A 26,131-nucleotide genomic window follows, 5' to 3' on the forward strand; every position below is an offset into this window, starting at 1 on the left:
TTTTTTTTTTTTTAAATGAAACTCTCATTTCATGTAAAAGATTAGAGGTTTAACGTTAATTTAATTATGATGCAGAAGATGTGTGTGATCTTCCGTAATATTTGGCTACTGTTCTAATCGTAGCCTATCCTACTGTTATAAACGAAAACTAAACAGCCTACTATCCATGTTTATTGATTTAATGTACAATAACATTTATATCAGTTAACTCACCAAACATATTATGATTTTTGAAAAGAAAAACACTTCACTTTGCATTGCTGCACTTTTATTGAAAGGTTTTGGTTGTTTACTTGGGTCAGTGATGCACGGGTCAATGTATTAATAACCCGCACCCGACCGACGTTTTCAACTAGCCCGCAAAAAAATCAAAATAAAATATTGTACCCGACCCGCTTCCTGACCCGCATTTTTAAAAAGCAGTAAATGCTCATCGTAGCGTCTTTGGGCCAAAGAAACGAAGGCAAAACTAACCAGGCAAAAAAAAAAAAGAAAAAAAAAACTTATGTCTATTTGTATGTTTCTGCAAGGTCAGCAGACATTGAGGCTCGGGTTTTTTCCGATCAGAGCTCATGAGGGGAGAGCGCATTTATAAATATCCCTCAACACAGAATGGCCTGCTGGTTCGAAAATATGCAAGGAGTCATTTAATTGTTTAGTAATAAACTGGTGTTTTCTGTGTTGCTGCAAAGATGAAGTTGACGATGCAGACACATTTCAAATGTATTAGATCATCATAGAGTAGCACGTTTATTTTAGTTTGAATATTTTTGTTTAAAAGACATTTCAAGCTTTCTGTAATATATAGCCTATATTTCTCAAATCTGTGAGACACGCTGAGTTTAGTTCACATGCAATGCAAGTGATCCTGCCGGCGCCTTATTACTTTGTCTGCTAGGCTATATATTTGCTTCTTATTTATTAAATATGGGCAACTGATTGATAAAAGATTGATCAAAAATAAGATACAATTTATACAAAATGAAAATCTTTTAAAAAGAGTTTTCTATAAAACAAAACTTAATGAAGTCATCAAAATGATGTTTTACCAAAAACAGCAACGTTGCTCCCCATGCAGTCTTCTTTGCCGCCTCCATCTCTATGTGCAGACTGAGCTCGTGCGTCATCTTCATGCCAGTTATTCAGCCAATAAAATGTAGGCCTATGTATTTAAAAAATGTGTCTAGTACTAGGACCCGACCGACCGCGACCCGAATATCATTAAAAATATTTTTGAATGACTCATAACCACGGGCGACCGCAGGCACCCGCTCATTTTGGATCAACCCGTGCATCACTGACTTGGGTATAAGCTTGGTAATTGTCAAAAAAGTTTTCCTCACTTGTCATCCTTGCATAATGTTGCCTATTCTTTTTTTTTTTTTTTTTCATCAATGTGTTTTACTGTGTTAATGGGATATGCGAGTAGGATTTGGTATTCGGTTTCGGATTCAGCCAAATCTTAGTGGATTTGGTATTCGGCCGAACCCCAAAAATCTGGAAACGGTGCATCCCTACTATTTTTTATTTTTATTTTTTATACTCTGATGAAAAACTTCTCCCATCTCCCATGCCAATGTTTTATTTTGTGTTTGTTAGTTTTTTATGCACACATTACAGACTTTACTTCCACTTTGAGTTTGAACAAATTTATAATGAAAAACCTTAAATGGGTTTTTAGGTTTATTGGTTGAATCTCCACTTTACAACACTTTTTAAATAATTAAAATAGGATAACTGGTTCAAAAGTAATTAAACATTAAAGAACAATAGTTATTTTTAGTATTAAGAATTTTTGCATGGTGACATTTCAAGACAATTGAGAAAATGCTGCTGTCAGATTTTTTTATGAACTTTTAGACGTGTATTAAAAAAAAAACAAAAAAACGGATAGAAAACACATAAAAGGGGAATTAGAACAAACATTTGTTGTATTACAATGCCTTAAGGGCTCTTCATAAAAGCTCTATTGCCACACAAAGTTATTGAGATCCATATGTCTGCATTTAGCTGTCTGGGTGGACAATACCTGGGCCCTAGAGGAAGACAGCGTGGAAATGCTCGTCTCTGAGATAATAGGAAAACAGTTCAACAATGTTACACCAACCTGGTAAAGACCAGCCAACATTCAGCAAGCCACACAGAAAGAGAAAAGGAACATCTCTAGTTTAACTAGTCAGGTGATAAGAGGAACTGCTGTTCATCAGTATTGAGCACTAATGGAAGTCTGTGAGGGTACACTACCTCTCTCTGGAGACGTATATTATGAGAAATGAGAGTCCCAGGAGGTTACAGGATATCTAGATAGCCTATGTATGGTATACTGTACTTAAATATGATGCCCTTGGAACTGTGTGTGGGTGATATGTTCATCAGTTGAAGTTGTTGTTGTTGTTTTTTAACATTTATAGCATTTTCTTTTTATATAGAGTAATATGTCTGCATATGTGTTTTTTTTTTTTTTTTTTTTTTTACTCATTTATTTATTCAACATTATAATTTAAAAATGAGATATCTTTGGTCCTGTCACTGGTCATTATTATTTGTGTTTCACTATTTTTATTCAAATCTTTGTTTCGTAGTTAATTTCATTTGGTCCAAATGGTTTTAAAATGTAGGCTAGAATATGATCATATGAATGCAATTCATTATGCAGTATGCAAGTAATATCATATTATCAAGAGATGTTGTTTTGAAAATCAGCACAACTTTGATTCACTCGCAGATAACCACAGCCAAGATGATATTCATACAGCAACATTGATTTTCAAAAGAAAACCTGCACGTTTAATGTTGCTTTTATAAAATAGTTCAATAAAAGGAAATGCAACATTGCGTATCTTACATTTCAGGCAGTATTCACAATTAGTCTATTTCACACTGCATGTTTTAAGGCAATGCAAAGTGTTGTGATTTTTAATCCCTGAATGATTTTTTAAATGAATTAGCTGAGTGAATGATTCAGTGATCCACTTATTTATTATAAAATACTGGCCTAACAATGTAACATACAGAAACTGTCAAAAAATATGTATTAAACCTATATAACCTAGCGATTTGTTTTTAGTATAAATATTCCACCTGGTTCACAAAACCATCACAAATAATGATGAAGGTTTTTTTTTTTTTTTTTGTAATGAATATATCATCACAACAGGAATACTTTTCAAAAGTATGTCAGCTTCCCTTGAACGAAGTCCCTCTGAGGTTTTCAGTCATGTATGATAATACAGGAAGATTTTAAATTAGTCATTTGTCCTCTTTTATTTGTATACGTGACAAAAGCAGAGATTATGCATGTTAGCTTAATTCCCTCCACACATCGGTGGGTGTCACATCTGTATAAACGGGCCCCGGGGTGAAAGCTGTAATGGCACACAAGTGACATCAACTCCCTCAATGATTCCTCAGTGCTCACATGGCTTTTTATAGTCCCTACAACCCCAAAGGGGACAAAATAAAGCGGTAACGCCAAATGCTTTATCACCACCATCACAGTTCACACTTGTGTAAGTTTATTTATCAAGCAGGTCCTCTGGGATGGTAATTAGCTTTGAGTCTGTGGTGGCCGCTGGGTTCCTCCTGATATTGGGTTTGTGAGCTGTAAAGTGGATTAATAAGCAACCAGGTCAATGAGAGATGTACCTGTGTTGACCTTGGACGTGACCCGCGCCAAGTCAATCCGTCTTGGGTGGGGAACGGGAGCGGACGGTTGGCGTGGACTGCTTTTCCGGCGTTCTGATAGTTTGCTGATTTTAGAAAGGGGGGCGAAGATTCCTGGAGAGGGACAGAGAGAAATGATGATTGCCAACTATAAACATTACATGAAAATTTTGCCTGGTAGGGTGCGATGTTACATTGTAAAAAATATATATAGAAATAATAGTGTAATATTATATATATATATATATATATATATATATATATATATATGAACTTTTAGTAAAGAAAAACAACAACAAGATACTCTGTTGCTTCTAACTCTATTTTACAAGCAAGTATAGCCGACATCAGTCACAGCACAACCACTGACTTTGTTGTATGTGTATTTGATTTCATTAGAGCAGATTAACGTTTGAGAGCTGGTCTTAATGGACCACGTTTCAGTCATTGTAATATTCATTCCGTTGTTTACATAAACCTCAAAATATAGTAATAAAAAAAAATAAAGTTTTATTGAGAATTAAATTAAATGGCTAAATTAAATTGCAGTATGTGAGCATACGACGCACTTACATCATAAATATGCTAATTAGCGCATGACGTCATATAGTTCATGTTCTCATGATTTATTTTAATTAAAATGTTTCAAAACATCCCCCCTCTGTTTGTTTATTTATATATATATATATATATATATATATATATATAGTTGCATATGAAGAAATATCATCAGTGGTTCCCAAAACCAAAAACCAACTAGTTTACTATGGTCGTTATTTCTATTAAACTGTATTGGAAATGATGGAAATTGTGACCATAGTTGTTTTGGGAAACGCATCCCAGATCAAGCATGTGACTGATAAAATGCCACTCTGTGACGATTGCATGGTTGAAGCTAGCTAAAAAAAAAAAAAAAAAAAAAAAACTTCCATAAATGGTTAATTAGTAAAAAAGACAAACAATACAATTTAATAGAGACTGTTCGATGCTTAGTACACATTAGCCATTACTAGTTAAATATTATTATAACACACTTTTCAAAATCATAGCTGCTTTTGCTCCAGAATAACTAGTAAGTGAACATTACACTCTGTAGTTATCTAGTTGGGCTAAAATATCACAAGATCACACTTGTAACGTTCTGGATAAATGTAAGATTTCTATGGAACAGACATGACTCATTCCTAAATTCTGTTGCACCAGGTTAACTTATTAGTAAGCTAATTACTTGACAATTCTCTTTGCAAGTCACTATCATATCGGACATTTTTTTTTTTTCATTGATGCACTTACCATGTTTAATCGGGCAGTTGAAGTACTGAACGCCAGCAACCGATCCATCATTCTTGCCCACTGGTTGGTGAAGCTCCACTCCAGCCCAAAGACCACCAGCAAACTCTGTACTGCCACAGAACCGCAGAGTCCCGACCTTAGAAAACAAGCCAGAGCAGAAGAGTAAACTAAGATTTACACTTTTCCTTAACGCATTCAATCACGGGACCACAGGAGCATCCTGCTGAAACACTTTAACAAACGGAGGGGAGGCTCTGTGGGGACAGTGTGAGAAATAGTTTTCCGGCTGTGTGGGCTGCCGAGGCGATAATACATGTTCAATAGACCTGTTTCACGCTCTCTTTATCTCCGTCTATACTCCGGAGGGCAATGAAAAGTGATTACTTCTTTATTCCAGAAACAAACAAGCACATTCGCACACAGCGGCACGTATTTAGGCGAGCTCGACCGGTCGCCGGAGAGCCGACCTTGTTTTCTTATGTGCCGACATTCATAAACAGGCAAATGAGCTTGGATAAAAATAACGTTAAAAGTAAAATGGGGATCAAAGAAAGCCAGCGGCGCCAAGGATCCCTGAAGATAATGGGGTTTTGATTAGCCAATCTGCAGATTCTAGGCACTCTGTTCACTTTAGTCCCAATGTGGAGGAGGATTTCATTAATGGATAATTTGATGTGTAGGCAACAGAGGGCAAGAGTCAGCCAAAAAAAAAAAAAAAAAAAAAAATAGTAAAAGGAATTATTTCGGCAAGGACAATACAGATGAGCAAGCCCTGTGGTCTCTTTACTCTTATTTCAGGTTTCTGACCCACTATTGTCCTTACCCACTGCAAATGGATTTAAGAGCCCCGGCTGAATCCCTGTCCATTACTGATGATGTCACAATGGCCTACAGCTTGCAATGCAGCTGCCTTTAGCTGTAGTGAATCGTAGACAGTTATACAACATACAGGACAGATTTGATTGAGTGGCAGCTTTAGGAAACCGTTCAGTGACATCTTAGTTTTTGGCTGGGAGCAATGCATAAAGTAATTTCTTTCCAACAACTCTCATTGTGAGGAACATTGTGTGGGGGTGCACTTGGTTCTATTAAATTTGACTTCTCAACGGCTTCAATCAATATCAATCACAGCAAACCTGTTATGTTTGAACTCTAGCATCTGTAACCTGTCTTAACATTTGATGCGAGGAACAACAAGCACACACATTTCTTAGATTTTTTTCACACATATAAATCACCTTATTATTTTTTATACGCTGCCAATGTGTATATTTAAAGGGTTTAGGTTTCTTTACCCAAACAAATTTTCATATTAAACACTGCTTTTACCTTGCTGTTTGTGGTTCATTTAGACATGATAAACGAATAAATGTTTAATATTTTAAAAATGCACACATACATGCATATAAATTCTATACAAATTAAATGACCCCAGAATGTCAAAATGTTCATGGTTTTCATGATTAATCACCTCTGTGGGGATATTTGTTGCACATAGACAAAGTAGCCCCTCAAATATATTAAGACAAGCAAGCCACATCAAAAAAGGATTGTATAATAAGATATAACAGATTATTAGGATGGGAATGATACACGTATTTGTACTGAACTGTTTGGTATGAGGCTTTTTGTTTGATATGCATTACAAACTGAACAATTCGCTGGAGTAATCCTATTACATTTGGAAAATAAAAGCGCTTAAAGTGTGTAAAATATATATTTTCTCAATGCTACTGTGCTCAACAAGGCAGTCCAAAACCAGGCAATGTGCTGCCTGCTCAGTGGTGTAGCAGATGGTCACATACTGCAAAAGGCCGCGTGATAACCTCCCATTGCTGGGTTGAGTTGAAAGACGATTATCTTGTATCGACAATAGCCAGAGATATTGTCCAAAAAATCAATTATGTGTATTATACAATTGACTATATGTGACCATGGACCACAAAACCATTCACAAGGTTCATAAATTTAATAATAAAATACAATATATATACATATATATATATATATATATATATATATATATATATATATATATATATATATATATATATATATGTATATATATATATATATTTTTTTTTTTAGCACATCATCTGATAAGCTTTCCATTGATTGCCTATTGTTATGATAGGGCAATTATTTGGCTGGGATACAGCTATTTAAAAATCTGGAGTGCAAACAAATCAAAATATTGAGAAAAATGCCTTTAAAGTTGTTCAAATGTTCTTAGCAATGCATATTACAACATCAAAATTAAGTTTTGTTATATTTATGGTAGGACATTTACAAAATATCTTCATGTAACATGATCTTTACTTAATATCCTAATGATTTTTGGCTTAAAATAAAAATCCATAATTTTGACCCATACAATGTATTGTTGCTACAGATATACCTGTGCTACTTTGACTGTTTTTGTGGTTCAGGCCTATAATTAAAATATTAACACTGCAGTCAGCAATAAAAAGCAATGAAATAAAAAGCTTTAGCCTATTTAAAAGCACCGAGTTTCAAAAACAACCTGTTTACCACAAAATATGTTTTTTATTTATTTATTTTTTCCCACTATGTATGGGACACAAGAGAAATTTTAAGGGACTAAATTAAAACAGATCGCTATATATCGTTATCAGCATATGATCAAGTAGAATCAAAGAGTGGTTTAAGAAAGTGAAGATAAGGTTTGATATTTTGTAGTGAATGCCAAATAAAGCCACTGCAATAAAAATATAAATAAACTGTGTCTGTTTGACCATTACATGGTAAAAGAAATTAAGAAATATGCAGTACCTTTTGACCAGCAATGATAACTTTGTCTCCAATGTGAAGACCCATACTTGAAAGCTGGGTACGAGCTTTATCCGAGAGGAGACCTGGAGGTCGGGCTGGCAGGAGCGGGAGGAGAGCATCGGGTCTGGGGAGGACCTCCTGAAGCAGTGTGCGCAGCTCTTTAGCCTGGACCGCAGCATCAGCAATTTCAAGAGGCATGTCGAGAGGCTCTGGAACAACATCAGCCGGACACTGGCCCTTATCATTCTAAAAAGATAAGGTTCAATGAAAACATGTCTAAAAACAAACATAAATTACATACATAAAAATATCCTGAATTAAATATTAACAACTAACATAAAGTGTCTAAGTAACATGTTGGCCACCACATGGCATCACAGAATCATTGTAAAATAAGGGAGATCTCTCAGAACAACTTTAATTTCCAGGATGGATCGTCCTTTTATTAATCACCACGAGTCAGCTTTAGGGAATCTCCAGCTAACAAACTACTTATAATGTAAAGTAGTTAAGCTGCAGTCAAACAAATCTCTAAAAAATGTATTTGGATTCACTACCAGCGACTAACATAAAGTGTCTAAGAAAACTGAAGATATTTAATGAGAATTTATTTATTTATTAATTAATCATGCAAGTGACTGCATTTTTATGAAAATTTTAATTAGGATCTCAGTTAGGATGGCTGCCTCAAACTCAAACACATTAAATCACAATAAATAAAATTAGAAATTATAATTAATAGTTAATTAACTAAACTGGGGGAAAAATATCAACATGAGTATCTACCTCTAAATGTATTTATTATTAAAGCAATTACTAAAGCAATTTTATATTATTATTATTTAAAATTTATTTAAAAAAAAATATTATTTATTTAAAATTAAATTACAATTTATTTGAATGCAGCATTTAGTCATGCTAAACTGCTACCTGTTAAAGAAAACTAATTCTTTATTGGAAATGCTACACTATTTTACAAACATCTCAGCCATCATGTTATGAAAAAAATAAGTGTTACCCTATTTTTGAGAATCTGAGTCACTATCTGAAATGTGCTGCAATTTATATTCCAAAGCACCTTATATAATGCAATTATAACGTATGCCCACAAAACATAAGCAAAGTCCACACATTTGGATTTGTGCTGAATGAGAGAGGTTACATGAGCCCAAGTTTATTTCTATGGCTTATTTCCCACACACACTTAATTCAAGTTTCACCTTAAATCATTTAGGATTGGCATTTATAATAATTATATTGAATGCCACAATAATTTATGTTTTACACATTTTTTTTTTCCTTCCTGTTCTGAATTTTTTACTTTATCTTTGGAGTGTTGCAAGCTCTCGGTACATAAAAAAGATCTGTCAAGTTGCAAAAGACTAAAGCCGCCCAAACGTTCATGCAAAGAAAAAAGGTGTAACTTTTATTCTAACTGTTGCAGCAGGTGCCATGTTGTTGAGAAGTTGTGCGTTTCGTTGTGAAAGCAAAGCTACTTTGTTTGGCCTTCCAACAGAGGATAACAACTAGAAATCAGTGGTTAAGTTTTATTTACAATACTGTTCCACTGTTTGTAATGTGTTTTATTCCATTGCGGTGTTCTGACATTTTATCCTACCTGTCAGGCACCAAAGACATTAGAGTGTTAAGGTGCGTAACATTACACGATTGAGGCATTCGGCCAATCACAACGCACTAGATATCTGGTCAATCAGAGAACGCCTCATTTTTCAGAACGATGAGCTTAGTAATTTAAAAATTTTATAAAAAATTTGAGGTGAACCGATATGGGCTTTTCACTTGCCGATGACATTGCCGACATTTAGCATTTAGGGCAGCCGATGGCTGATAGATGATGCTGATATTTTGGCTGATATGTTTTGCCGATTTTCTTTGTTTGTTTTTTCATTCATCTCATAAAAGTAAGTTTGAGCAAATTATTATTGCAGGGTACGAGATAATAATATTTGTAGTAGCCCAATGTAGGGTAATAATACATGGCTCAAAACTTAACCACCCTCTCAAAACAGTTCTGAAGCACACTTTTTGTTTATGTTTAATGACAGACAGTGTTTCCCACAGACTGCAAATTAATTCTCTGCCAGCAGGAGGCGCTGTTGTAGTGGAGATATAGCGGTTTCACTGGTAAAGGCTGTAATCAAATAAGTGCTGCTCACAAATGATACTTTATCAGGTTTTACAGGAAAAATGAAATTAAAATGAGATCGAAGCTCTTTCACACATATTACACAGCCTGGAGCTCATAACTGATCAAGAGTGCACTGAACCATGAGCAATGCCATCGTGGAGGATATTGTTGGACCTCAAACACATTTCATGAGGAAAGTTAACATGCACGTTATAATCAGCCCAGAAGTTTCGTCTGAATTAAACGTGTTTCTACTTTCACACAATACTTGCAGTATGAATACTTTTTGGCATCAATTCTAGTACGGTAAAATGTAATTTTTGAAACAGGCTGTTTTGCCCTGCCATTAGCTGAAGCTGTGTGAGATAGTGATGTGTCGTTCGTGAATGAATCATTCTTTTTGAACGAATCGTTCTCGTTCACATAATCAACTGACTCATAATTCTTGTTCAGTGAAGTTCCTCCCTCCACAGCAGCGCGGCGCTATTAGCAGCGCATGCGCAGCTCAGTGAACTGGGTAACTGAACCATTTCATCCTGTCAAAGAATTACTCAACCTCGAGCCAATAGCTTTCGAGTATGAGATGCGAGGAGCATGTGATTTGTTGAATGTAGTGAACGAATACGCCCTTCAATGAACGAGTTTCATGAGTCAGAACTAGATCTAGAGAATGAAATGAATGAAATGACTGAACTGAAACATGTCATTCGTGAACGAGTTAAATGCACGGATGCATGTCGTTCATGAATGAAATGAACTGGTGCATAGCTTATCTCGTTTGAGAACGAAATTAATGAGAGTAAACTGGGTTAGTCTGCCATTTAGCATTTCAAGCTCTAAAAAATGCAAAGCGCAGTTATAGGTACTGTGCACATACGCTTGTTTTGATATTTAGCATACAGAACTCCACGTTTAATCCACGATTTATGAATGTGAACATATAATATACAAACTGTCTGACTAAACAATTAAAATGCTAATTAGGCAAGAAAATCTCATGCTTTGTTCATCTGAACAACTTAATATGACTTTATATATTGAATGCGATTGTGCACACATTTTAATAAAGCAGGATCAGTTTTTGTAACAAGTGAATACGTTCGTTGACTTAAGACATAACACTCTGTTTTTTGCCACCTGCTGGCATATTTTGTGTAATACGAAGAAATGATCACTGAACGAATCAGTGAACGATTCTGAACGAATCATTTTGGTGAAAGAACTGAAAATGAACGAATCTCTTGAAACAATCATGTGCTGAGTCCCAATTCGCATACTATCCGTCCTAAATAGTATGCGAAACTAGAATTTGTACGTCCCAAATCGTAGTATGTTGAAAAGAGTATTCCAAAGATACCCGGATGGTTACTATTTCCGGTTAGAATTCGAAGTGCAGATCAATGCACACTCTAAGTGCTAATATTGCCCACAACCCATTGCGTGCGGGAGGGAGGAGCTTTGCGATGGCTTTGCGGTGATGTAAACATGGCAGCCGGGTGCAGCAGCGGAGATGCGCCCTCAGCTTTTAAGTGTAAGAATTCAAATGTTTAACCCTAATTAAAGTTATATTTTATTGTCTCATAATATTATTGGGTTTATGTTGTGCTAAAAAAGTACCGTGTTTATCTTGTAGGGTCCGATGAAGATACTGAGTGCCTCATTAACTAGCGCATTGCCAATGATGCCCTTTTCACAGGAAAAAGAAACGCGGCAATCAAAGGTTTTGAGTAAGTAGCAGCATTACGTCATCGAAGTATGTCCCAGAACGTGCATACTCTTTTGCTACACACTCAAAAGTATGTACTTTTTCCTCACAAAAAAAGTACATACTTTTAGGTCGTAGTATAAGTAGGCGAATTGGGACTTGAATTGGGCAATAATTTCTACCACATACTCAAGCCGTTGCAGCAGACAGTGAGCTGCTCAGAGGGAGTGCCACAACAATGCTTAGCTGTCCGCCAGTGCGCCTGCCTATAAATCGGCGTAATCTGCAGCACAATCGGCCGATGCCGATTAATCGGCCGACCTCTAGTAAAATTCAACGAGTTTCAGAAAGGCGGGGCAAAGAGGAGAAACAATAACATACATTATGTGGAACATAATCTGTTTTTTTTTTTGTTTTTGTTTTTTACCTTAAACCACATACACACATTTCATTACATCAAATAATGGTCTTTTTAGCAACGTCACATGTCCCCTTTAAATTGAAATTTGTAAAATAAAATAAAATGAATCTTTGGTAATTCATTTTTTTTTTTTTTTTTTTTACATTAATGAGTTTACGTAATAATGTTTTTATTTACATTAATTCTTAATTTAGTTAACACAATGTAACTTACACAATGATGCGACGCAACTGAATTTATTTTTTTTATTTCCGCTAGCAGTGCAAAAGTTTGTAGGTTCAATTACCATCATTGAACATACTGATAAAAATAAATAATAATAAATTTAAAAAAAAAGTGTATAGCCGGAGTGCACTAGAAGTCACTTTGGACAAAAGCATTTGCTAAATACATGAATGAATGTAAATGATTTATCTATTTATTTATTTATTTATTTATTTGTTTGTTTGTTTATGATCTCTCAACAATTTGATTTTGACCCAGTGCGACTTCTGGAAAATACAGAAAATACTGGTGCAAGCTAAACTGAATCAATGAATGCAAAGACACAGCAAGAACTAGATGAATATGTTTAACAGTATGTCTCATCAGCCCCCTCCAGCCAAACAACACAATACCTCTACTGCAGCACGGCTCAATGCCATTTTTAAATGTATTGCACAGCAAACTGCTCGAGTACTGGACTTCTTGTGCCCTTCTGTCTTATCCAACAATGTGTTGTGGCAGGCACCGAGCTGGAACCAGACAAGGAAGATGGCCAAAACAAATGCGTCGTCCTTGACATGGCTTGGCTGGCGAGCGAGCAGTAACTGTGTTTCACTTTTCCTCGGCCCATTGGCTCTCTGCGGGCTTTAGGCTTAATGTGCTTGCCCATCTCTCCATTCTGAGAGCCTCTCTTCGCATCAAGAAAAGCTGAAAGGGTTTGATGTACCACACATTTCTTAGACAGCAGGGTACAGTGTTGGAGTTGCTTTCCATCTTCAGACATATATAAATGTAGAGCTCCTGACAACTGGGAACTAAGGGCTCTCAATTTGTAATGGGTTCATAGATAAACAACACCACTGGGTGGCCTCCTGCAGCTCCATACATCAAGCGAGTCTTTTACTACCACAGCATGAAGACAATAGCTCTGTTCCGAAATCTAGTGAGTGGCCTAAATAGACAGCATTTTAAGGCCTTGTGGATGAACTTCAATCAGAGGTAGAATAAAATAGTTTTGGCCAAATTATGAAGCAGCATCTGATATATGGAATTAGGAAACCATAGAATGAATTATGCCTAGTTCAGTGATTAAAAATAATAAAAAAAAAAAAACCTCCTTTGTTAGCTTAGCAACATGTTAACGTTAAACTCCCCAGTGTGGAGAAACCAAGATGGTAGAAGGAGAAGAGACAACAGCAACAACAAACCACTGGAAACCACAACAATAACAGATAATGAGTGCTTATATGAGAGGGTTAAAGGTGCCATTGAATACAAAATTCACTTTTATAAGGTGTTTGAACAAAGCTGTGTGGTCGCAGTGTGTGAAAACAACCAGCCTATAATGGTAAAAATCCACCCACTCATTGTTTTATAATTCATATAAATGATAAACAGTCTGTTCACAGAAGCAGTTCCAGATTTCTCACTACTATTTAATAGTCAGGGAAAGTCCCATCTATTTGTGACACTCTCTGCCCTATTAGCATATACATAGCCCTGAGTGAGAAACAGCAGTCCGCCATTACTGCTGCTGGAGGTACAATGTCAACGCCAAAGAGCCATTAAAAGTGTTGTGTGTTGGGATGCACCAACGAACATAAGAGTCTCCATAAACCACTGAGGACACGGTGGTTAAATTTCATTTTCAAAGGAAATGCCCTTTTTTTCGATGCATCGATTAACCTAACGATTTTTTTTTTTTTCAGACCGATTCGATTTCGATTATCTCCCCATTAATTGACTACTTACAATTACTACTAACATATAATATATAATATTATATGTTGATTTACATATCTGAATGAAAATAAGCTAATACAGAGAGTGCTTTTCCAAAAAAAAAAATAATAATAATAATAATTAACAGTTGGAGCCAGCAGCCTGTCATGGAGAAAAAAAAAAATCTCTGAATGCTCCACGTGAAATTTTGGAGTTTCGCCCTTTTTCTATCGTGTTTAATGATTTTGATTAATATGCACAAAGGAGAGAGAGAGCAAGAAGCGCTCGTGTTGTTTGAAGACTGTGAGTGCGCGCGCAGCTGGGGCTCTCTCTCGTACGCGCCCCGTCAGGCGCAGCAGTCATTCACCGATCAAATAAGGCTTTGACAGCCGCCAAAAAAAAGATCAATGCAGAAAAATACAGGTTATATAATGTTGGACAGAATGTTGATCCGGCCATCGCGTATATTCAGCGCACATAAGGTAAACGTTTTGCAAACGTTTTTTAGAGAAATAAAAACAGGTCGACGAATCGATGTGCATATTTTTCGTTGACTTATTTTTTGCGTCGACGTCATCAATGACCTCGACGCGTTGTCCCAGCCCTATACCAGACTGTTTCTTAAATATGAATGTGGTAGTTAAAAATTGCATTTGGAAGCAATGTTAGGTCAGTAACACGGTCACCACCAGTTAAACCATAACACTGGTAATGTTATGCCCGTGAGCATGTGCTCTTGAAGCTCCACACTCTACTGAAAAGGGTGTTGAGAGCACCAGCTCATTTTCATTTAAAGGGGACAAACACAAAAAACAGCGCCTTATACCCTCATGCCTTATACCCTCATACCCTAAAAGTGGAAATTTCAACAAGCTATAAAAATTATATGAGGGGTATTTCGAGATTTGAGAACTTCACATATAAATTTTTGGGGACATCAGATTAATTTAAAATGTTGTATCAATGTATTCGAAGTCGATCAAAATGTCATTAGTTGCTTAAATAAATAAAAAATCCACAGGAAGTGGCGAAATCACATAGTCCGTGATAGTGTTGTCAAAAGACCCGGTACTTCGGTACCAAGTCGGCACTAAAAAAATTAAAATGTGATGGTAGCAGGTTTCTTTAAGTACCGGTGGTACAGAGGACCCGGTCAACCTGGTTCTTGACGCATACTGCACTATTATTTCCACAAAGCAGAAAACGTGGACGGAATCCAGTCATGAAAAGGAAACTTCTGCGCATCTCTGTGTGAATGAATGAATGGCAGAGACGTACGGGTTTGTTTACATCATAGACTGAAGCGCGTGTCCATCTCAATGAAGACATATATACATAAACATCATCACCAGAACTGTTCCGAGTCACTTTACAAGCATTTTACTGTTTCATTTGAGTAAAACCAGTGTCAATTTACAGGTATTCACGGCAACCCGTCAAAATAAAAGCTCATTTTTACATAAAGGCATCGTGCTAGAAATATTACTATTATTTAGTAGAATGTATGTGATACTGCTACTACTGTTGAAAAAAAAAAAAATTCAACTTTATTTTTTAAATAAATAAATCACAAAATATTTCTTCCAAGTTTTGATTTTAATATCAAATCATCTTTTTTTCACCAAAAAATTAAATGTGTTTAAATTTCATTAATTAAAGGACAAATTAAATTTGGGTGAAACTTGTTTACTGTTTTTCGTAATTATATTACTTGTAGAAAAACTTAAACACAATTGTAAATAAGTATAAAGAATGGCATTGTTTTATTTTTAGTGATAATTATTATTTTTTTTAATTAGCATATTTCTGTATTTTGCTTTGCTACCGAAATTTGTACCAAGAACCGTGGATTTTCACTGTTATCGGTACCGAATACTGAAATTTTGGTACCGTGACAACACTAATCTGCAATGGACAGATAATTTACAGCTGGTCTTTAATTACAGTACATCCGTCAGGACATGCAAACATTTGTTCTGATCATCGACTTTAAAAGTGGCTTATCATTTGAAAGATGTAAGTAGCTCGCTCTAACATTAACCTAGAAGAATATGCCCTAATTGGAGAGAGTTTGTGTGGAAGCTGAAATAATTGCACATTACATGGTTTATTAATATAAACGTGATTAGTCAACTAATAGTTTAAATGAACGACTATTAGTTGATCAGAAAAATCTTTAGTCGAGAGCAGAACTAATGTTCAGCAAAATCTAATTAAATCAAATCAAAATAAATCAAATAATCAAAACAGGTTAACAGTTTTCAAGAAAATACTACTTTAGTCTTTCCACTTAAATTTTTCACATTTAATTCAATGAGTTACTTCTAATCTATTTGTAATTATTTGTGAAATTAACTACCAATAAATGAAACAACAGTCCTGCTATTATTATTTATTTATTTTTTTTTCTTCAGGTGTACTAATACACAAACATTTGCATCAAAACTAAAATACAATTTGACCTTAAAGAAAGTTTGTATGCTAGCTATAAAGGCAGTAGACAGCAAGGCAGCTCACTGGGTTTTGGAAGGCAGCTTTTCTACAGGTGATTCTTTTCACACAAAACTGCAAATTGTGTTTCTGCAATCACAAACACACACTACCCAAACCTTCACTTTCATCTTTTTCTTTTAGCTGAATCACAGAAAACCTAAAGGGTTCCCGACTTTGTTCGTCAGTCCAAAAAAATATCCAAGAGATGGATGATGTAGGTGCACACAGATGGGAGATATGCTGACTGTCGGTCTGAATGTCCTGACAAGTATCACCCTTCTAACCTGTGCTTAGGTTATATCCCCGTCAGCTAAAGTTAACATTGAACTGCATCCAAAATGATGCTGACTAAATGTTTATCACCATCATCGTGACAGGAGTTTGTTAGCATGACACTACTCAGCATGCAAGCAGTTTGGAAAACTCCTTGGTAGAAAAGTCGATTGCTATGTCCTTAAAATATGGTAATTTATACAATAATCAGAGGTTTATATGCATTGCTCGTCTTCTAATCCATATGCCTGTACAGTAAATCATGCATAAATTCAAACAGACATGCAAAGTAAAACCGCATACATGAACAAACACACACACACACACACACAGAGTGCCGAATCATCACTTTGTATCATCAAATGAAAGCATCTTCTGTTGAGGAGGTCTGATGGGCTTGCTTATAATGAAATAATTCTCAGAAGATAAAGTTCATGAGGCTGACCAAAGCAAGCAGGAAAATACAGCAACAGGAAGGATTGTCTTTTTTTTTTTTTTTTTTACAAAATTAGTGTGAAACGGCTCATTGCCTCAATCACTGCTTATGTCATACAGGAATTTGCACAATTAAGGTGATATTTGGTTTTGCTCCTCTGGTATCGAACAGCAAACAACAAAATGATATTTTCTGAAACTGAAGCCGACACTGCACCTTATAAAAAAAATGTTCAACCCATTTCCTTAGTGTACCTCATTTCCACTGCACAAGACTGCACCCTACTGGTTATCAAACGTGTCTGCAGAGATATCAGGTACTCCATATCAGCATCATAATGATGTAGAGCTCCATATCTGTCAGATGAAGGATGACTCACTGAGATGGTCATATAACTCCACTGGCAGGCGTATGAAATAATATCATAAGAGAAAATGAATGAAGATGAACAATCTATTTGAAATAGTCAAAAGGATCACTGTGCAGTGCAAAAATATTTTTTTAGAGGCCAGTGTAAAGCAAAACAGGTCTAAACAGATGACAGTGAACAACAAGTTTGCTATTTTCCAAACTCTTTTCCCACATTTTCTACCTTTGTTTCCTATTGTCAGTGTAGTTGCTTGGCAACAAGGCATATTTTTATGGCTAAACCTGCTCCAGAAGGTTCTTCACAGACACAAAAGTCTGCCAAGCCTGTTGTTACGACGTTATCAGATGATTTGATGTTTGTTTCCCCGCACTGACGATATCTCTATTAGAGTGTCGGTTGAGAAACAAAAAACCGAGCTAAAAAAACCCATCTCCTGACTGACGAGCAATGGACAGATGCCCAGAGAAAAACACTGGCAACAAACAAGCCGCACCACTGGCACAGATAACGCGGGGGAAAAAATGAAGGATGGAAAACTCTGGCTGCCTCACAACAGAGAAGAAAACGGCAAAGGTTGAGCATGACGCCAGTTCCTATATTATGTTCTGGCAGCAGAGCTGATAAACCCTTTACATGCAAACAAAGCTCTCTGACTAACGCCCTACTAAAAGGCCCGCTGAACTGAAATGCATGCATTTTACAAAAGTTTCAATAATATCAATAATTCAGTGACATCTGCTGTTTGTGAGGAGAATGACGCCTAGCGGTGATGCTCTGCGAGTGTAAAATGAGTTTATATATATATACACTTCCTCATGCTATATGTTGAACATTTTAAAAACATGTATAAAACAACAACAACAACAATAATAATAGTATATGTATTACAAAATATAAATATTGTAAAACATTGTCATTCTGAAATAATGTATTATTATTATTATTATTATTATTATTATTATTATTATGAGGATGTTATTGTTATTTATATATTATACAATAATTATAGTTACTGTTATTATCTAATGCACAATAATTGTAAAATATTGTATTATTTAATATTTTCCTTTTTATCTTCGAAACTGGTCTACTGGAGTAAAGTAAACGTGTGGTGTACTACCAGTGTCACGTCTCCAAAATGAGAAAGTAGGTTTACAACAAATACTTGAACAACAAAGAAACCTGGATTTCAATTGGCTTTGTTAAGTAGCCATAAAGAAAAAGACAAACCCTAAAAGCGGGGTTGGCTCCCAGCTCCAGCAGACACTTCACTGCAGAGGTACACAGATTCGAGGCGGAGATGTGCAGCGCAGTGCCAAAGTCAAAATCACTGCAGGTCGCATCTACCTCTGAAACCCAACAGACCACATACGGACATCATCACGCAAGCACTTGAGTTTGCCAAGAGATTCAAACAGCAATTTTGATTCCCACTGTCTTTCCATTATCTCTACTCACCTCCTGGCTGTGACGCCTGCAGAACCACACAGATGAGGGGAGGGACGTCGAAATATGCAGCGTAGTGGAGAGCGTTCATGTTCGTCCAACGGCTGCGCAAGGACGGCTCGGCTCCCAGAGACAACAGCTGACGGGCGAAACTGGCAGCACTCTCAGCGTCACCTGAAATCAGAAGTGACTGTCATATCGGTTCCTGTGCTGTGCTGGAGCAGTGATCTGTCCTTGAGATTTCTACTAAAGCAAACTGTCACAAAGAAATTTGAATTTTCTTTAATTAAATACAAGCTCACCTATTCCTGGAGCCCCTGCCTTGCAGCAGTAGTGTAATAAAGTCATGTCAGTAAGACCATCTCGGTCATTGACACCACAGCCTCTTTTCAGAATCTACAGAACAAAGACAAACTCACTTCAGTACATAAATCAATGACATTCAGCTGAAGATTTCACGCTGACAGAGACACACACACACTAGTGATGCGTGAGTCGTCTCATAACCCTCGGGTCGGGTTGGGGCGGGTTAAGAAATTGGCACTCTATTGCGGGGTGGGTCACTAAAAACTAAATAAATTTTTAAAAAGTGCGCGAAATTTAGTGATGGACATTTTGATTCTTTCAAGGATTCATTGATTTTCAGTTCGTTCACCAAAATGATTCGTTCAAATTCGTTCACTGATTCGTTCAGTGACCATTTCTTCAAATTATACACAAATACGCCAGCAGGTGGTGAAAAAGAGTGTCTTATGTGTTATATCTTAAGTCAACGAACCTATTTACTTGGCAAAAACTGATTTGGATTTATTAAAGTGTGTGCATGATCGCATTAAATACATAGTCTAAATAAGTTGTTTAGATGAACAAAGCGTAAGGTTTTCTTGCATAATTAAACATTTTAATTGTTTGGTCAGACTCGTTCATTCAACTCGTTCACAAACGAGAAGATCGTATTCGTTCACTACATTCAACAAATCACATGCTCCGTCACATCTGGAGTAACTCTTTGACAGGATGAAACAGTTCACAGAGCTGTTCACAAGCTGCGCATGCGCTGCTAATAACGCCGAGCTTGCGTGCTGCTGTGGAGGGAGGAACTTCGGTGATCGAGAAATATAAGTCAGTGGATTACATGAACGAGAACGATTCGTTCACCTAAAATATTAGTTCACGAACGAACCATCACTAGTACAATTCCCTATAGCCTATATTAAATATTTGGAATATATATTTTCACATTTTATTGGGTTCTTTGATAAGGTCACAATACGAAGGTCTAAGTAGCAACGTAACTTCCAGTGATGTTCCCAATGCGTGGGGCGGGTAAAGAAATGTTACTTTATTTGCAAGGTGGGCTGGGGCAGGCCAAAATTTTTTAGAAAAGTGTGTTAGCATCACTAACACACTGTCTGCAAAAAATAATATTTCAGTCAACAGAGCCTGACACTCAGGGTGGGGGAGTGTGTGGGTGTTTTTTTAATGACAGCTGCAAGAAAACATGAAATTAAAATTGACCATGTTTAGATGTTAAATGTCCCTGGCCTTGTTGCGCACAATTCCTCAATGCATGTTTTTTTTTTTTTTTTTTTTAAATGTAAATTAATTTCCTTTCATCTGAACATTTTTCAGGAAAATTAAACATACCAAATAGATTTTTGCATTGTGGTGAATGGTCCTTGAGTTAATTAGCATTGCTTCAGTGTTGATAGGGTGTTCTGAGTGTTACCTCAGCCCAAATCTTTCAGTTCTGTTCAAAACCTACGAAGCTGCTTTATGCAGACAACATAAAAGAAAGAGCTATTGAAATCTATAGAAAAAATAAAATAAAATATTTGATCCAGTTTGTATGTGCTGTGATTTTTTACACTTAGTAGTGTAGGATACAACTGGGGCCATGAGTACAACAGGTGCATTTGATTTACTGTTCTCTTAAACCACAAGATAAAAAAAACTTTACTGCGGCCGTTTTCTAAACAAGCACATTACAATGCTCTTGAAAACTTGGCTGATTCTCAATGTGATCCCTGGCATATTTTTTATGGCATATTTTTGTTGCATATTAGAATTATTAAAATTACCAAATATATTTAATTTAATTTTATTAGTTTTTTCAAAGGTCTGTTTTTCAGTATAGCACAGGTCATAGTTAACATTTTTTTTTTTTTTTACAAAAAAACCTATGAACATTAGTGGTGGGAGAAAAGCTCGATGCATCGCGATTCATTATCTAACGATCCAGAATCGATTCTCAAAAATTCAGAATCGATTATGTGTTCAATTCAAATGCGAGCGCTGTCAAGACTCACGTGACCAAACAAAAAAGACGGTGATGGACGACCGTTCATATGCTGGTGAATTAGCTTCGTTTAAGATAAAATGGACAAACTACGACCTGCACCATCTCATTTAAAATCGGATGTGTGGCAACATTTTGGATTTTCTGAAGACACCAAAGGTGTCGTTAATAAAAGCCATACTGTGTGTTCCACTCAGAGCTGGAGAAACAGCATTCTCTTCCAATCACGAACACTCCCGGTTACATTCAAAGGACCCTGGATCAAGTAGCAAAGCTTCCACCGAATTCTGAAAAGGCAAAACGAATTACCCGATCAGTGGCGGGTTTTATTGCCAAAGATCTGCGCCCGTACTCCGTTGTGGAAAACCAAGGATTTCGCACGACGTTACAGGTACTTGAGCCACGATACACTTTGCCCCCGCCTCGTTATTTTAGTGAGACGGCTGTCCCCGCACTCTACAGTGAGTGTAAAGATCACATCTTAGAATCCCTAATTCTCCCTGTCATACAAATTGAGAACTGTTTATTCTTAATGATTGTTCATTGCAATTGTATGGCTTACCATTCATTCAGAGTTTGTTAATCCTGAAAATAACTGTTATTAAATTAAAAGTATTGAAAAATAAATATTGATAATCATTTTTAATTTGGCAATACTGTCAAACAGATATTCTAACTATATACAAAAAGCATAGTAACTCCAATTTTGGTTAAAATAAAAAGTTTAGAGTATTTTTTGCACAGCAGGATAATTAATTAAGAATCGTTTTGGGAATCGGATCGTTCCTCCCAGAATCGGAATCGGATCGAATCGTTAAGTGCCTTAAGATTCCCACCTCTAATGAACATGTCAATGTATGGTATGTGATCTATAAAGTGCCCCCTTTTGTTGGTGTAAAAATGTCACATTGTTATAAATAACCAGTTGACTTCTCCATTAGTTGACATGAAATAGCACCTTATAGATAATCACCACATTTATAATAAAACCATTGTATTTAAAAAATATATATTATACTAACCATAAAAAAAAAAAAAAAATTGCTACAGAAAAGCTATATTAAATGATTACGAGATCTCCTTAATGCATGGTAGTAACCTTTATTATTTTAATTAATTATTCTTAATGTATTTTTAAAATAAATACATTTTTTCAATAAATACAGTATTATAAAAAAAAAAAAACTTTACTTAAGTTATTGTTTTGAATCAGTATTAACCAAATTAAGAGGTAAAAGGCCTCCCTCACCACTATCTGAAATTTAATTGGTTCAAGTTTGTTTGTTTATTTACATGTTTCAGGTAATGCTTGTTATTTTATTTAACATATTTATTTATTTATTTATTTATTTAGAATATGACTTTGGTCATCATTTTTATGGTATGTCAGATGATAATAAATAAATAAATAAATAAATAAATAAATAAATAAATAAATAAATAAATAAATAAATAAATAAATAAATAAATAAATAAATAAAAATTGTTTAGAAAGTAAATGTATTTTGGGTTTCATTCAAATATACATCATTACATTTCACTACATTTGATCTTTAAAGACCATGAGATTGAGACTCAGAAGAACTCTGACCTCGTTGCCAATGACACTAATATTCCGCTGAACTTGGGGAACCCACTGTCTGAGAACAGCGAAGAGCTCGGGAACAGTGGTCTGTGGATCCAGCAGAACCTCCCGACACAGAGGATCATTTGGGTCAAAGAAAGAGAACTCTGCAAAACAGAACCATCAAATCTTTAAGATCTTTAAATGAACCTCGGAAACTAAAAAATCGGCAATGTTATCAATATAAATGTATATTTAAATACCTATTCATTTTGATGTATGCCTGCTGAGCATTCCAGAACACTATCACTCAAATTCAGTTAAACAGCTCAGTTTGAAGCGAATTAAAGTGAAGTATGAGAGTGAATGAGAAGCGAGTACAGAGTGGGGATGATGTATCAGTGCTGACAAGCAGAAAATTGGAAAAGATTTTCTGTGACCTTGTCAATACTTCACTTTTACAGCAGCTTAAGCAAAGTCCACAATTTAGGGTCTAAACCTCACTTCATAAATAACGCTACACTTCAGAAAACAGCTAAATAAGTTGTTTGTTTATTGGCCAGGCTGCCTTCTGAAGAAAAAATGTAAAAAGCCATCGCTGTACAGCCGCAGACAGAATTTGATGAGATTAATAACCAGAGTGTCAGCATTTTTGGTGTGACCTACTTAAAAGCTTGCACGAGAACATTTTCACAGGAGCTAAAATGTCAAGATGAAAGCGAAACGACATTTCATGTGAAACTCGGTAAGTGTTGCACGTGTACAGACCCGCACACTCACCACAGTCTGAAGGCATGGGTGCCGATGCCACCTGATGGATCACCGGTCTCTCAGAGTTACGGGAAATAATGCTGTACCGTCCCAGGACACAGTCTCCTTCTGAAGACTCCCTCAGCACATCCTCCTTGGTCATTTCCCCTTCACCACCTAAACACAAAAATATTCAACAAAAACAATGATAGAAACATTAGAAAAAGGCTTAAAAAGCAATGGCAATGAAGAGTTACCACAAGTGTAGTTTACTTTGCTCCAACAATGCAGTGACATTAATAGATGCTATGCACAAATTAATCAAAACTATAAGTTTGCGGTCAGTAAGATGATCTTGATTACTTAAAGAGATCGAGAAAGATAGTTGGTTGTTGTGAAGAACATACGCAAGTGTGAATAGCAGAGTTCCTTTTTTTTAATTTTCTATCCAATGTCTAAGCAGAAACAATATGGCAAATGTATCAAATTACAACCATGATACATGGCATAAGCATTAATATTGAATGAAGATTTTTCCATTAACAGATTTTCCCCGGACCTTCTTTTCTCTGTAAATAATGGGTGCACGCTAACGTTGAACAACATAATCACCAGTTAGCAGTCAGATGTCTGTATGCACAAAGTCACAGATCCCTAAACAAGACTTAATCTTCAGATGAAACTTTTTTTTTTTGTATAAGCATGTTTTAAATTTGAACACCCTCCTCAAAACTACACAACATTATGCACAAGAAGCTACAAAAGAACACAGGCACAAGTGGAATGTACAAAATATGGTGACAATTTTTTAAGTAAATATAATGGGCGATATATTGTGTCACCAAAAATTATTGAGGTTATGTACATATATTGTGCAATAGGTTGATAAATGTATTATTGTGACAGGCCTACCAACACTGTCTTCATTAGAGTAATTATTGTTGCAAATGTTGATATACATAATTAACTAAGATCAATTTGATTAATAAACATATATAATTAATTCCATTAAAATGAAAATTGTCAGACCGGGTTATTAATAAAGCCATCAGCTGCTGAGCGCACAATCTCAATTTACAGACATCATTAGCCACAGTCTCATTCTGGGCCACAGCAATTACAAAGCTGCTTAAAATATCACACTCACACAGCTTTGGGTGTAATAAAAGACCCCTTATTCTGCACCCAAAAAAAGGAAAACACAAAGAACAAGGAACGCTCAACACTCACCATTACGGTAGTCTGACTGTCTGTTTTGCCTTTGCTCAATAACCGCCATTTTGGTAGTCTGTCCTTTTACAAACTTCAGCAAAGGAAAACTTTTCAAGTTGTGTATCTATGCGCTGTCTGGTTTAAACCCTGCCGTCACTGGCCACTTTCCATGGGGCTATTCAAGAAACACACCCTCCTGAAAGGATATGGTTACTCTTTGTGTGAGATAAATGTTCTTACATTATTTACTAACTATGAGGAAGAATGGTCAATAGTTTTATAACGGATCAGTGAGGTCCAACAGTCATTCACTAATGTATGTTTATAGTCATAAAAATGTGGGGTATATTATGCGTTTCAAAAACAACATACTAAAGTCACTGTGGACTTTCAGCCTGCCAGTGCACTAAAACACAAAGCTACACCCATGTGACTCATGATTTGAATGAGCTTTGCAGGTGGCACAGTAAGTACGAGTTGGCTGGTTCATTGATATATGCAAATAATACAAACATACAAATAAAAAGTAATTAGTTTGCTACGAGTTTTTAATTTGTTTTGAGTTCAAAATTTAAGCTTGACAGACGAAATAAACTTCTATAAGAGGACGAAAGAAGAAACTCGAATGCCATGTATACAAGCTAAATTGAAGTCCAGATTTAAGTCTAAAAATGTCAATTCTATCACCACTTGGCTATTCAGCATTATGTTGTTGAGATGTTACAAAACAAATAAGCTTCCTTTGTGGAAGAAAACATGGAATTTTTACCAAACAAGAAAGTCAATGGATTTCATGAATGACTTTTAAAATATCTGACCTCTGTGTTCTACAGCAGAAAGAAATCTGTAAAACACTTCCACTTATCCCAGAAAATAATCTTGACTGCAGCAGCAAATAAAAACAACATAAACTGAAAGTTCAAAAAAATAAATTCTGTTATCATTTATTTATGTCAACCTTATGTTCTAAACTGTTATGACTTTGTTTTGTGGAAGACAAAATGTGGAAAAAAATTCTAATCGACACCATATTCACCAATACCGATATATCGGCGACAGGCTTATATCGACTGATAAAATCGTTGGGCTATAATTTTATTTATTTCTTTTTTGAAGATAGTCAATGGGATTAAATTATATTTCAACACCGCTGACTTTTAAAATTTCTACTTTTGTGTTTCACAGAGGAAAGGAAGTTATACAGGTGTGGAATGAGGGTGAGTGAGTGAGAAGTTAAAAACAAAAACATATATATATATATATATATATATATATATATATGAATTATCCCCTAAAGCAGTGGTTCTCGATCCTGGTCCTGGAGAACCCCCAACACTG

At 35.8% G+C, this 26,131-nt stretch overlaps 1 protein-coding gene across 3 annotated transcripts in view; it reads right to left on the minus strand.

The window, feature by feature from the left end:
* LOC113117032 (CAP-Gly domain-containing linker protein 4) overlaps nucleotides 1–26,131 on the minus strand; it is a 50,665-nt gene that overhangs the window by 21,007 nt on the left and 3,527 nt on the right. For all 3 annotated transcript variants that reach the window (XM_026285397.1, XM_026285395.1, XM_026285398.1), the window contains exons 2-9: nucleotides 23,612–23,758; nucleotides 22,859–22,998; nucleotides 19,271–19,364; nucleotides 18,981–19,142; nucleotides 18,753–18,871; nucleotides 7,750–7,995; nucleotides 4,957–5,092; nucleotides 3,646–3,777 (exon numbers count right to left, since the gene is read on the minus strand). In XM_026285397.1, coding sequence (XP_026141182.1) covers nucleotides 3,646–3,777; nucleotides 4,957–5,092; nucleotides 7,750–7,995; nucleotides 18,753–18,871; nucleotides 18,981–19,142; nucleotides 19,271–19,364; nucleotides 22,859–22,998; nucleotides 23,612–23,744 — 1,162 coding nt within the window. In that variant the 5' untranslated portion in view covers nucleotides 23,745–23,758. The remainder of the gene's footprint in view (nucleotides 1–3,645; nucleotides 3,778–4,956; nucleotides 5,093–7,749; nucleotides 7,996–18,752; nucleotides 18,872–18,980; nucleotides 19,143–19,270; nucleotides 19,365–22,858; nucleotides 22,999–23,611; nucleotides 23,759–26,131) is intronic.

Source organism: Carassius auratus, chromosome 17 (assembly GCF_003368295.1).
Source record: "Carassius auratus strain Wakin chromosome 17, ASM336829v1, whole genome shotgun sequence".
NCBI lineage: Eukaryota > Metazoa > Chordata > Actinopteri > Cypriniformes > Cyprinidae > Carassius > Carassius auratus.